The sequence below is a fragment of the Myotis brandtii genome, unplaced genomic scaffold (assembly GCF_000412655.1).
Source record: "Myotis brandtii unplaced genomic scaffold, ASM41265v1 scaffold1067, whole genome shotgun sequence".
Lineage (NCBI taxonomy): Eukaryota > Metazoa > Chordata > Mammalia > Chiroptera > Vespertilionidae > Myotis > Myotis brandtii.
Genome location: NW_005353618.1, coordinates 1,016,431 through 1,030,904, shown reverse-complemented (window position 1 = coordinate 1,030,904; position 14,474 = coordinate 1,016,431). Strand labels below are relative to the sequence as shown.

At 43.1% G+C, this 14,474-nt stretch overlaps 1 protein-coding gene across 1 annotated transcript in view; it reads left to right on the top strand.

Moving 5' to 3' along the window:
- DNAH7 (dynein, axonemal, heavy chain 7) overlaps positions 1–14,474 on the top strand; it is a 151,931-nt gene that overhangs the window by 102,645 nt on the left and 34,812 nt on the right. The window contains exons 47-51 of the mRNA XM_014541221.1: positions 821–975; positions 3,764–3,954; positions 7,637–7,770; positions 8,800–9,135; positions 9,612–9,633. Of these exons, the coding sequence (XP_014396707.1) occupies positions 821–975; positions 3,764–3,954; positions 7,637–7,770; positions 8,800–9,135; positions 9,612–9,633 (838 nt within the window). The remainder of the gene's footprint in view (positions 1–820; positions 976–3,763; positions 3,955–7,636; positions 7,771–8,799; positions 9,136–9,611; positions 9,634–14,474) is intronic.

Here is a 14,474-nt window from a genome sequence, read left to right as displayed (position 1 = left end):
CGATTCCCAACAATGCATATGTCGGAGCCCTAGCCCTCAATGTGACTGTCTTTGGAGAGATGGCCTTTAAGGACTTAATCAGGTTAAATGAGGTCAGAAGGGCAGAAGCCCTGCCCCAGCAGGACTGGTGTCGTTCTGAGAAGAGGGAGAGACAGCAAGACCCTGACTTTCCGAGAATAGATCTCTGTCCATAAGAAGCTGACGATCACTAGGTAAATCACTAGGTATGTAAGTGACATTGACTATACACGTTTCTGAAACAAATACCGAGTTAACACTTAAGGGTCCATGGCTATTATGAAGGTTAGGTAATATAAAATTACACTTTTCACCTTTCTTAGACCATTTTCTCTTTAATGCTCTAGAGTTTAAAGAGAAATATGACGTCTCAATTCTTTCTCTTTCTCTGTTGTACAAATGACAGCTGAGAGCAGCTCGGGGCAAAGCGATTTGCCCAAGATCACATGAGTCATTAATGGCCGGGCCTGGCCACTCCCTGACTTCCATCACTGTGAATAGTTGTCATTGTGACTTAATTAGCAAAAGCAGCAAATGTTTTCAAAATGCAACGTACATATAGAGAACTGTAATTTTCCAAAAGAAGCAAAAGCACCAGCGTTACGTTGGCCAGCTGGCTTTTCGAGTTGCCATTCTAGGTGCCTGCTCAATGTAAATGTCTGCCTCCAGAGCCTAGCTCCTTACAGGAAGGTAAAAAGTAAAGCATCCCTAGACAGCATAAGCTGTAAGTGATGCGTGTGACATTAAACACCATGGAAACGAGTCATAGCTTGACCAGCACCATCTTTCTTGTCTCTTTCAGGAACGCGAGAAGGTGGCCTCTGATGATAGACCCTCAAGGTCAGGCTAATAAATGGATCAAGAACATGGAAAAGACCAACAGTCTGCAGCTGATTAAACTTAGTGAGCCTGACTACGTCAGGACCCTGGAGAACTGCATCCAGTTTGGTACCCCTGGTACGTAGGCGGCCAACAGGCGCACATTACGGAAATGCCTGGGGAGGGCTCAGTAACCCCAAATGGTGTAGGTTGTTTCTTTTTTAAAAAATAAGTGTGTTGGATTAATCTTAAATAATGACTTTATTAATGTCTTTCATTATTAATTGACAATCAAGTGAGAACTTCAGAGATTCTAGTTCCAGAAGGTTAGGATATTTTCTGTGTCTCAAAGTTAATTTATGATGCGTCCTCTAATTGAGCTAAAGTTTTAATTTTTGTCTGTTCTTTGTTGTTCTTTAGTTCTTATTATAACTCCACATCTACAATTAAAAGGGCCACTTGATATGTCACAAGTATTTTAACACAGTGTTAGTCCAATTATCTATTTATTCTTCTTTCAACTTACCCTATAGAAATGGCAGAGGAGTAAGTGCACATTTTACGTGGCCGACTGTTATCTGCCATTAACAAGGGAGAGATTAGAAACATGGCCAGGATTTTTCAATAAAGCTCTATGCACATGTCACACTTGTCAAAACAAAGAACAGAATAGTTATGATTGGAGTAAATTGGGGTTATTAGTCACATTTTAAATTCATGCTACTCATCAGATGTGACTCTTTACTTGATCAAATAAATGGAAACATGATGAAACTACAACATATTTAGCCTCAGGACAAGTTTAGCAAACCCCAGGTTCTGTGAGAGCGAGTACTGTGTGGAAAAATAATCACAAATATACCAGGTGGTCTCTCGGGCATTTTATTTTTGTATATTAATAACGAGTTAGTCTTTAAAATATGAATTACAATTGTAGGTTCTGTCAGGGTAGGCATGAAATGAACTAAGTCTACTAATAAAGTCTGTGTGATACACACACACACACCCGCTCACACCCACACACACACTCAGAATTTCCTCCATCCAACCGGTGTTCTTAGAGCATAGTGTAATGATAGGAGTTACAAAAAAGGGGAATATGATCTCTACTATCAAAGGCCTTGCTTTTTTGAACAGACTTGACCGGGAACTATATGTAGCTAGCTGTAATACAAATAGAAAGTGGAAGGACATGGCTAACCTTCACCAGAACCACTGTGCTGTGAGGGGCAGGCTCTGGAAATAGAGTAGATGCCCCATCGCTCAATGCCTCGTTCAGTGACTTTGCTGAGACTTCGTTCCCCATCTGTGCTTTGGCCAGGAAGACAGAGTGACTACTTTGTGTACTTACCGCAGTGCCAGATAAGCTCAACTTACGTTGCTTCTGCGGTTGGAGACTTACTATGTGGTTTATGTGTATCATCTTTTAATTACATTAGTATAATAGTTATTTATCCTAGTATAATCAGAAAGACACAGATGATGAACTATGAGAATTCAGAGGACTCAGGTTTCTTGAAGGAATTGGCACCATGAATACTTTGTGTGATTAAAATTACCTAATTTAACTTGAGTATTCAAATAATTTCCTTGACACAGGTAAAAAGAACAACTTAATGATAACTGAGCATCTACCACATGCTTGGGGTTCTGGAGATTTCCGTGATCTCAGCCATAAGTATTGGTGACAATACTGCCATTATTTTAGACAGAAATATGCCGTGGAGCCAATCGGTCTGTGTTTTTGAAACTGTAGGTCACACTGTGAGAGAGAAAACCAACTTAGTGGGTCTTGACCAGCATTTTCAAGTGAAATGCAATAGAAACTAATAGAACAGATTAGGCTGCCTGGCATGGAGTAAAGGTGAGCATTCTTTCGTGAAGTTTTAAAAGTTTTAGATGCATATGTGTAGACTAGATTAAGATGTAAAATGGATTTCTTACTTGGAGTTGTGGCCATTAAAAAAAAAATTGAAATCCAATACCGATTCCAACCACTTGGTTTTATTAACAAGGTAGGTGAGGAGCCAGAGAATGTTAGTCACGTGGCTTAGCCAGCTTGCACCCTCATCAAGGGCAGTGCCGAACCGGTCCCCAAATCTTCTGCCTGCGCCCAGCGCTTCGGTGTCGTTTACACTTGCTTTAGCCTAGTTTCTGGAATGAAATACTTTAAAAACAGATAGCGATGATTTACAATGCCTTCTGACATTAGTCATCGGAAAGAGGTGAGAAGTTTTAAATCTATTCCAGAAAGAGAAACAGATGGCACATTTTAAAACTTTTTATATTTAGCCTCCAAGTAAAAGGGCCAGTTACTGCCACCGCTTTAACATATAGGCGGTGAAGACTCCTCCGTTAAGGAGTTACCTTTAGACTCGGCCTGTCCCCGGTCGGCGCTGCCCAGTCCAGGCTGCCGCGCGGGGCGGGGAGCTTCGTCCTCCTCCCTCACCCACGGGCCTCCCTTTTATTGATGTTGAGTTTTAGGATAAGATCCTCTTTGATAACATATCCCTCTGCTTAAGGGGAAAAAAAAGTTTTAGAGCTAAAGTTATAGGGAATAAAGGCACATTTGTCTGAGCTACGCCGGTGCATAAGGTTTGCCCGGAATAGTAATCAGACAAAGACTGCTGGTAAGTCAATTTTCACACTTCAGTAAAGCTGGAGACACAAAATAGGAAAAGATTTTAATTTTTAAAAGAGAAATCAATTGGTGTAGATCTTTCCATGGCTTTCCGTCCCCTCCAGGAGAAGCATCTTTTCATTGAGAGCGACCCCCCGGGTGGGAGCCTGTCCTACCAACACCCCATCTCCCCGAGCAGAGAGCATCCCCGGGAGGCCGCGCTCCCTCCGGAGGGGGGTGGGGCTCGGGTGCAGGGGGGCTGCAGGGGTCCCCTGGCCTCCAGTAACGGCTCTGCTCTGCCGCCAGTGCTGCTGGAGAACGTGGGCGAGGAGCTGGACCCCATCCTGGAGCCGCTGCTGCTGAAGCAGACCTTCAAGCAGGGCGGCAGCACGTGCATCCGCCTGGGCGACTCCACCATCGAGTACGCGCCCGACTTCCGCTTCTACATCACCACGAAGCTGCGCAACCCGCACTACCTGCCCGAGACCTCGGTGAAGGCGGGTATCCGGCCCGGGCCCCGGGAAGGCGGGCTGGTCCTGCGGTTTTTTTTTTGGCCCCGCCCCGTTCCCGGCCCCAGGGCTGAGCTGGGCCACTGCACGCACCTCTTTCTCTGCAGACATGACCCCACCCTCCTTCCGGAGCCGGGATTCAGGAGCAGGACATGGGCCGTTCTCCTTCCTGCCCGATTTACGTAATTGCTTAAAAGAACTGTTTTTCGTGCTAAAATACTAACAGTGGCGTCCAGAGTCCAGTCGGGTGAAGGTTTCAGTCGCGACTGCAAGGCCCCGGGAGGCTGGTCCGCTGCAGAGCACGATAAGAAATACTGATTCCGATTCTGCAAGTTACATATAGAGACGAGACTGATCCAGGGAGCGCAGAAGCTGTCCTTCAGGGAAATGTTTACATTCGTGCGGACACCCGTCCGCAGGGGGTAGGAAGCCTAAGATGGTATAGCTCCCTCCTCCCTCCCTCCCTCTGAGAGGAGCACACACAGGCCTTGTGTCCCGAGGCTTCCGTGGTCAATAACGGGACCATCTTCACGACCAGAAGGACATGAGGGAGCAGAGAGCTGGGCATACACGTTCCACCGGACAGTCAGGGCAGCCAGGAAGGGGGTGGGGGGGGGGCTGGGGAGTGGCCCTGGAGCCTCGTTTTAAAAACAACAATTAATTAATTAAAGTATGTTCTCTAAACCCCTGGAAAGCGTGTATGGTTAATGTGCCTGTTAGGAGAAGCAGTGCCCAGTAGGGTGAAGAGCATGTTTCTGGAGCTGGACAGCCTTGGTTCCCATCCCAGCTCCGTCACTTGCCAGTGGTGTGACTTGGCCATGTTATTAACCTCTCCCTGTGCCTCAGTTCCCTAATCTATAAAATGGGAATGATACATGTCTACTCATAGAGTGATGTGAAGGCTAAATCAGTGAATCTATGTAAAATCCTCAGAATAAGGCCCAGCACATATTATGATATGAGTACTAACTATTAGCATTATTCACTTATAAGTAAAAAAAAGAATGAAACATAGAAGAAAATTACAAAATCCTAAAGCTGGGGCACAAAAAATGTTCTTTAAATAAATGGCAAGATGTCACCCCAACAAATTTAAATAGATAAATAAATGATGTGGAAAACCTTTTTTTACTTTTCAGTAAAATCTCAGAAGATATCACAATGAACATAAACCATTTTTAGCTCCCTGATCACTAGTTGTAATAGAAGTCCTACCCCCTGTGGGGAGGAAACTGATCTATGAGTCACAATTGAAATCCTCGAGATCCCTGGAGGGTCTGATTGCTTCATTATTTTTAATTGCTGGGATTGATTAAACAGGGATTAGAAAACATAGTGAAGCAGTTACTTGCTTTCATTTACAAATTAAAATACTTCCCCTTGATCTTATTTTTAGGATCTTTTATGTACCTTTTGCTTTCAAAAGTACCCAGGGGATGACAGCATGCTGTATAACCCCTTTGAATCTAAATGAAAATAATATTAGGAAGCCATCTTTGTATAATATTCTTCTAGTTATTTTTATGGGTTTTGGCTGTTTATTTTTTTCGTCACCATTTATCCTCCATACCTTCTTCCACTTCCTCCTACCTCCCCCCCCCCCCCCCCCCCCCCCACATACACACAATCACCACACTGCTGTCTAGGTCCTTAAATGTTTATTTGTGAGCAGATGGTTGGATTTGCAAAATATTGATCTCAAAAAATCTCACATTAATGGGATATGAATGACTACCTTTTTGTGTCTGAACACAATGGGGTAAAAGTTGTAAGACATGCATTTCACTAAACAGCGTGGCCCTGGATTGGGGATTAAAGCAAATGTAACCTGTGCACTTGGTTCTCATGCCGACAGGGAAGATCCCTTGAAAGATTTAGTTATAATTTTTGCACGAACGAATGCCCAACAGTAGAGAATTACATAACAGCATTTTATGAGTTTTCTGAATTGCTCAGTTTCAGGAATGGCTTGTTACCCCATTTAAATTTATGATTTTGCCCATGCAGTCTCTATGTTTAGTGGCATCCAACCCTGTCATGGGGTAAGTGAGGGGGAAAGCTGAGAAGGCGCTGGGTCTGGGTGGAGGAGGGAGCCACCTCTTAGGGCATTGCATGAAGCTGTGATAAAATTCCCCATCACAGGTAGGAAATGTTCTTACAGAACATTTAGTATAGAACATCTAGTTAATATTTTAGCACAAAAATTACTGTCTTCCTGCAGAAGAAATTTTCTCTTACTGGGAAAGGTGGGGTGACACAGGGTCTCCCGGTCAGCGGGCAGAGCTGCAGCACATGCGACATTTCATGGTTTGTGTGCATGGGATTCCAGTCAGTCAGCATCCCTAAATTAAAGGCACACGGCAGGGAGGCGGGGGAGGGGATGCTCAAGACATAGGTGAGGACCTTAACTCAAGACGTGAGGGCAGGCAGATTGCAAGAGAGATGTTGGGTGGGGAGAGTGCGTGTTCAAATTAATTAAGGTCGATACGTTCAAGGTCAATGAAGTTTTTACTGCCTTATGGGTTTGTTGGTGACTAGAGCCAGAAAGTTCCTGTAGTTTATTGCTGTGTGTGGATGAGGGTGTGGAGGCAAGGGTGAGAGCAGGTTGTAGAAGGCTGAAGGATGATCAAGGTAGAGACAGAAAGCGTATATAAGTAGCATCTTCACTAACTATAGTTATGAAGACACCAAGAGCAGGCATTCCATAGCTGAAAGGGATTGTGGGGACAAAAGAATGATTTATTTTCATGTTGTTTGCTTTTTAAAAAGAGAGACCTAAGCGTGATTACTTTCCCACTTAGGCAAAGAACCAGGAAAGGGGGGATTTTAAGATGCAGGCAGCAGAGGGAGATGGGCCTGGAAGAGCCATTATGTACGAAGCAGGTGTCAGCTTGCTGCATCCCGCTGGGCACCACTGAGATGCACATCCCTTAGTTCCCAGTAGTGGCTGGTTGTCAGGCTGTAAGTTCCATGTTATAATATGATTATGAAATTGTAAATATGTACACTTCACTTGTGACAGTGATGACAGGGATTTCCCCGCTTTTATCTCACTGTGTAAGATTTCCTTTTTTGCACTTCTAGGATCCTTAAAATACAGCCCAGCGGGTCCAGTCAATATGAGAGATGGTTTGCAACCTGATTCTAATTGATTTTGAGGTTAACAAATTATTAGAAATTGGACCAGTTTGAAATCAAAATAAGTTTTAAAATATATTTTTATTGATTTCAGAGAGGGAGAGGAGAGATAGAAGCATCAATGATGAGAAAGAATCATTGATCTGCTGCCTCCTGCATGCCCCCCCCCCCACACTGGGGATTGAGCCCACAACCCAGGCATGTGCCCTGGCTGGAATCGAACCGTGACCTCCTGGTTCATAGGTTGATGCTCAATCACTGAGCCACAATAGCCAGGCTGAAATAAAAATAAATTGATCACAAGAAAACCCCTTTAAAGTATTACATTTATGACCGTAAGAAACTTTAGTGTGTTTTTAGCCCAACCATCAAGCTTGCCTATTTCTTTAGTTATCATCTCTACAAATTCCTCCTTTCACACACTCTACCATAGTAACTAGTATCTCTTTTTAAGGTCAAACTTGAAGCACAAAAGCAGAGGCTTTCTCAATAGAAACAATGACTTGATTTCTGTGTATCCTTTCATTTGTAGGTGACATTATTAAACTTCATGATAACATCAGAGGGAATGCAGGACCAGCTGTTGGGAATTGTGGTGGCGCGAGAAAGGCCGGACCTTGAGGAGGAAAAACAAGCCCTGATACTGCAAGGAGCTGAAAACAAAAGGTTTTAAACACTACGACATACAGAATTATCCTTCCTTGTCCCAAGATCACTTTGAATGAATCAATTGAAGTGCATTTTAAAGATCTATCCTATATAATAAAAGGCTTACATGCAAATCAACTGAACAGCGGAACAACAGGTTGCTATGACATGGACTGACCACTTGGTGATCAGTACGCTCCCTCAGGGGGAGCATGGCTCAGCCAGGAGCCAGGCTCACGGCTGGCAAGCTCAGCGGAGGTGGCAGGAGCCTCTCCTGTGCAGCGCTAAGGATGTCCGACTGCCGACTTAGGCCCGCTCCCCACTGGAAGCAGGCCTAAGCTGTCAGTTGGACATCCCCTGAGGGCTCCCGGATTGCGAGAGGGCGCAGGCTGGGCTGAGGGACCCCCCCCCCCAGTCCACTAATTTCATGTACCAGGCCTCTAGTTATGTTATATTAAACAGGTGCGTTGAATAGGAAGATTTAAGAGGAAAATATAAGGTATTACAGAGCTTCTATGAGAACTTGGAAAATGCATTACCGAGTATATTTTCACAGGCAAGTTCTTAGGCACCGGAAGAAGTAGGAGGCAATGTGTTTCCCACTTGTCAATGACGCTTTAGCACAAAAGCTTTAGTACTTATTGTGTAAGGGAGCTCACCTGTTTTCACTGGCGCACACTCTGAATGGACATGTCACATCCACTGTCTGCTCATGGTATCTGTATCTCAGGTAGAACCGGTATGGCTCGGTAAGTCGTGGGAATTTCGGAAAATGAATGGAGTGATGCTTCCTGTGCCATGGGGGCTGGGATGTGGATGGCAGAGTCGGTTGGCTTACCGTCTCCCCACTTACTGCATAAATGGCCATTAGAAAGCGAAGTGGGGCAGAAAAGCCTGTCTTTCTGACATTTGCGAGATAAGAAATCATACAGCATCACCGTTATGGTGTTTGTCCCAAATGATGCATTTCTTTAGGTAAAAGAATGTGTACGTGAAGTGATTTCAAACAATTTCGTTTTCTCCTGAGAAAATTGTGTTTGATTCCAGGCAGTTAAAAGAAATAGAAGACAAGATCTTGGAAGTTCTTTCGTCTTCGGAAGGCAATATCTTAGAAGACGAAACTGCGATTAAGATACTGTCTTCCTCCAAGGCGTTGGCCAATGAGATCTCGCAGAAGCAGGAGGTGGCCGAGGAGACCGAGCGGCAGATTGACACCACCCGCATGGGCTACCGGCCCATCGCCATCCACTCCACCATCCTGTTCTTCTCCATTGCCGACCTCGCGAACATTGAGCCCATGTATCAGTACTCGCTGACCTGGTTTATTAACCTTTTCATCCTGTCTATTGAAAACTCAGAGAATTCAGACATTTTATCAAAAAGGTAGGTGAATACTAACTAATGAATGCATGGGCATTAAATAGCAGTGGGTGGTGGCTTTCATTGTTTTTCCGGGATGCTTTGATCATTGCAGGCACTTCGCTAAAATGACTAATCGTCATACCAGAAATAAATGTGAGGGTTTGAAATGGAACAGATGTGACCAAATTCAGTCTGCCAGGAAATGGCTTACAGAGATATAAGGTTATAATATAATTCTAAAAAGAGGAAACAGGGAACCTCATTTTACCATTTGCAAAATGTACTTATGATTGGAGAAATGGAAAGAATAGTTCAGACCCCTAAGAAATATGACTCTTACCCTCTGTAAGCTTGTATTTCAAAAGTTACTAATTCACATTTTTATATACACATATGTAAACTTTGTCAAGTAACAGGGTTTTAAAAAAGTTTCCTGTTGTGACCATTTGGTATATTTACATGAGATACCTAATTTTACTGGTGGCTCTTACACTCAGTAATGGAATTCAGACCTTAATGGTACGTCTGTGAGAATAAAATTTCATTTTGTTTCCAGTGAGATAAATTTTAGTTTGGTGTTAAAACATGTTTTTAATAGAGTCTAACCCAAAATGACTTCTTGAATAAAGAAAATAACTCATTGCAGCCATTGCCCTTTGTAACGTTCTTGATCAATATGAAGCAGATACCTGTTCCTTGGCTGTTTGTGCCCAAAGGAAACTCAGTTTAATAATCATCACTTGCAGTTAACACTTAAAATAATTGCTAATCTCCTGACATCTCAATTCCATTCCTGCATTTATGATGGTAGAATTTTGCTAAATGTTGAATGTTCTTAGACTGAGCATTTTCTTTTGGCATTATCGTTCATTATTTGACAAGCTTGAGTATGAGACTAATAAAGGGGTAAGACTGATGCTTAGTAAACAGTTTTTCAGATGTCTGCTCATGAGCCAGGAAACAGAGGGAGAGGGGAAAGTGGGGTCTTTAGGGAAGAAATGCATGATGATAGAGTTTAAATTTTGTTTTTACATAAGGATACTAGAGGCCCGGTGCATGAATTTGTGCACTGGTGGGGTCTCTCGGTCTGGCCTGTGAGATCAGGCCAAAACTGGCTCTCAGACATCCCCCGAGAAGATCCAGATTGTGAGAGGGCACAGGCAAGGTTGTGGGACCCCACTGGTGCACAATCAGGGCCAGGGAGGGATGCAGGAGGTTGGCCAGCCAGGGAGAGACTGTGGAAGGGCTCCAGGTCATGTCTGGCCAGTCTTGCTCAGTCCCGATTGGTTAGACCCCAGCAGCAAGCTAACTTACTGGTCGGAGCATCTTTCACCTGGTGGTCAGTGCACGTCATAGCAAGCGGTTGAGTGGCCTTAGCATATCATTAGCATATTACGCTTTCATTGGTTGAATGGATGACCAGACGACCAGACACTTAGCATATTAGACTTTTATTATATAGGATTTGAAAATGCTTTCGATTGTTTCTCTATCTCTTCCAGTATCTGAAATTTTAAGATTAGCATGGATTAGTGAAATTCAGAAAATAAAATTTTAAATGACTTTTCTTAGAGAAGCTCCCAGCCATTTGCATTATGGTAGTTCACTGAACAAGAATGTTTGCTTTTAACTCTAAAATCTGAGTTCCTTGAGGCAAGAATTTATTTTTTTAATGTTCCCACACAGAGGCACACAGTCAATGATGTCTTGCTTCTCACTGAAGTGCCTAATCTCAGTCCTGGTTACACCAATAATACCAGAATGTTAGCATCTTAACTGCTTCTTCTTTAAAACATATTTTTCTTGATTTCAGAGAGGAAGGGAGAGGGAGAGAGAGATAGAAACATCAATGCTGTGAGAAAATCATTGATTGGCTGCCTCTTGCATACCCCACATTGGGGATTGAGCCCGCAACCCAGGCATGTGCCCTGACCGGGAATTGCTCAACCACGGAACCACACCGGCCGGGCTCATCTTAACTACTTCTAAATCATGGTCTTTTCTGGAGTCTAGAGAAAAAAATTTCTTTGCTTTGTCACTTAAAGACACATTTTGTGCATAAGATTTAAAAATTAAAACAATTATTTTGTTTTTATAACAAAGTAGAACTCATCCACCTATGTGACATCTGTTTATTCAATAACTGTGATGTAGACCCATACAATTTATAGAAAAATTAAATCCTTTTACCCAGATGTGAGAGTTGGATGAAATATAGAAAACAAAATATACCTTTTTCTTTTTTTAGTTAAAATTCTTTCATTTAGAAACAACAGAAATCATATTTATGACTACAGTTATCCTACAATTATAATCTGGAACCAAAGAGTAAGTAGAAAAGAAATGCATTTGAAAACATTTGTTGAGGTTATTAACATACTAGAGGCCCAGCGCACAAAATTTGTGTGTGGGTACGGTCCCTAGGCCTGGCCTGTGATCAGGGCCATCTTCCCTGGCTGCCCGCAGCCAGCCCTGCCCCCTGCCGCCACCCAGCCCTGGTTTCCTGTTCGCCATCGGGCCATCGGAGCCTGCCGGCCGGGGGGAAGGACCAAGAGGTTGGCCGTTCCTGCTTGCTCGCTGGCCCCGCCCCCACCGAGGGTCACCCTCTGTGTGTGGGGCAATCGGCGGGGTGGGGACCTTGGCCTGGTGCTGCCTGCGTCCCCCGCCACCCATCCCCGGTTCCCCGTTCACCACCGGGCGATGGGAGCCTGCGGCTGGGGAGAGGGACCGAGAGGTGGATAGTGACTGGTTGAGCGGTTGTTCTGGTTGTTCCACCGTAAGGGTCAATTTGCATATTACCCTTTTATTATATAGGATAGACAGAAACATGCAGGAATCCTCAGTATTTGCTCCATGAGTTTTCATAAATGAACACACCTGTGTCACCAGCACCCAGACCGAGACATATTTGTTTCCCTCCTCAGCACTGACCCTGCCCCAACGCAATCACTGCCCTGAGTTCCGACCCCCTGGGTCAGTGTGGCCTGTTCTAGCGCAGCACAGTGATGGACTGGCACAGCGTGCGCTTCCGCCTGCCATCTGCGTCAGCCTGTGCGTGTGCGATTCCTATCGCTCCGTGCGGTGCAGGCTTACTCACTCTGGTTGTGAAGTAGCAGGCCACGGGGCGAGCATACTGGTGGGGAAGTATAAAAACAGGCTCTCCTGGCCAGATCCTCTCCACCACGCAGCAAAGACAGAGTCTAATTAGAGAATAAGCCTTAAACCAGAATGCTCTGTGCGTCACAGACAATCCGGAGGAGATTGCAAAGATAGAAACCTCGCCCTCCCTCTGCCCCTGGGGGGAGTGACCATGGGTGTCAGCAAACTGCCTCACCCAGAGGAAAAACAGACGGCTGCTGTCTTTATGGCAGGAGGTAGCGCAGGCACTCAGCTAGGCTGCGACCCTCCCACGACACTGGGAGGCAGGGCGCTGTGTCCTCCCCTGCACGCATCGGAGAGACCGTCCTCAGTCTCTGGGAAAGGCCCACGCTTTCCAAAGCCTTTACGTGCATTTCAGAGAGAGAAGAAAGGACTTCTGATTTTAAGTTTCCAAAAGGAAATGGGCTAAGAAAACAGAGGGGCAGGACATCTCTGTTCTTATTTTCAAAAGGGAGCCTTAAACCTGTGATTTTTAAATGTGTATTTGTCCTTATACTATAACACACATTTTTATTCGTTTGCTGTCGAGGACAACTTGGGTAGCTTCAGTTTGGAACTGTTCTAAATTGTTGCCGCCTTCGACATTCTTGTACTTGGCTTTTCCACGTAACATGTACGGTAGGCATGTAGCTAAGAATGGAGTCAATGACCACAGGGTATACATGGGGTCCATATTAGTAAACACTGCCACACAGAGCTCCAAACTTTTAGCCAGGCTTATTTTATTTTTTTTATTATTATTTTTAGTAAAATAAGGGTTTTCAATTAAGAAGCTAACTCCCATTCAGAAATTAACGTTAGAATGAGTTCTAGGAATCCTTTATCTGTCAATCATTGGTAAACACCAGATAAGCTGTGGACTTCAGTTAGCTGCTGAACTCCAGCTATATCAGACTAACAAATTATTTTAGAATCTTAACATTGTCTAAACTTACCTCTCATTTCCTTTTATTCAAAGAAAAAAATGCACTTCATTTTTGTTTGTCTTCTGATAGTTATTATTTGTAATAATTATTACTTAACTGTGCAAGCTAACATGTTATGACTACTATGGTGTATACTATGCGACAGCCAAAATAATTTGAATCATCTGGTTTTTATAAAAATTTTAATGTACCAAAATTTATTATAGCAAAATAAATAAATAACTATAGCAAAAAATACGCAAGTACTGAAACAAAAATCTAACTAGGATATAACTTTGTTACACGGACCAAACTGAAATCTCTCTCTCTCTCTCTCTCTCTCTCTCTCTGTCTCTCTCGGAAATACATATAAGTAAACACACACACACACACACACACACACACACACACACACATATACACACACACGAGGTTTCTTTCTTTTTTTCCCCACTTCTACAAGATCATTTTTTCCATGTTATTAAATACTCTTCTAAAACAGAATTTTTAGTAGCTGGACAATATACCACTTTATGAATGTACCACAATTTCCTAATTGTAAGTAATCTATGTCAATCGCTAGCTCTCTGGAAATGTTTTGTTCGTTTCTATTATAATTTTTATAACCTATCGAATAAAAGTATTTTAAATTTTTTATTTCAATGCTAGTTTATTTCCCTTGGAAGATAATTAAGTAAAAATGCTTAAAGTGTTATATTCACATTAAGATTTATTGTGAATACAGATCGCATGTTAGCACTTACTAGAAAGTTGTTAGTTACAAATATTGTGATCTGCATGTTCTGAATTTGTGGTAAATAAAAATGCAGTTTATCGAGTTTTGTGATTTCTCCAGCTTTTGTGAATTTATGAACAGAGTAGCACATTACTAAACTTAATAAAGGAGCTATAAATTTTGGTCTGTTCATTTAACATATAATATGGAATATTTGGAAGTACTTATAGAATAAAGAAATCAAATTTAAGCCCAAGAAATGTTTTGTTAAAAATAGTTCACAAACCTTTAAAAGTAATAGATTAATACGGCATACATTGATTTCTTTTCCAAAAGGAAGATTTTTAAAAAAATCAGTTGAGAATAAAATATCTTCTACTGGCCCTAACCGGTTTGGCTCAGTGGATAGAGCGTCCGCCTGCGGACTCAAGGGTCCCAGGTTCGATTCCGGTCAAGGGCATGTACCTTGGTTGTGGGCACATCCCCAGTAGGGGGTGTGCAGGAGGCAGCTGATCGATGTTTCTAACTCTCTATCCCTCTCCCTTCCTCTCTGTAAAAAA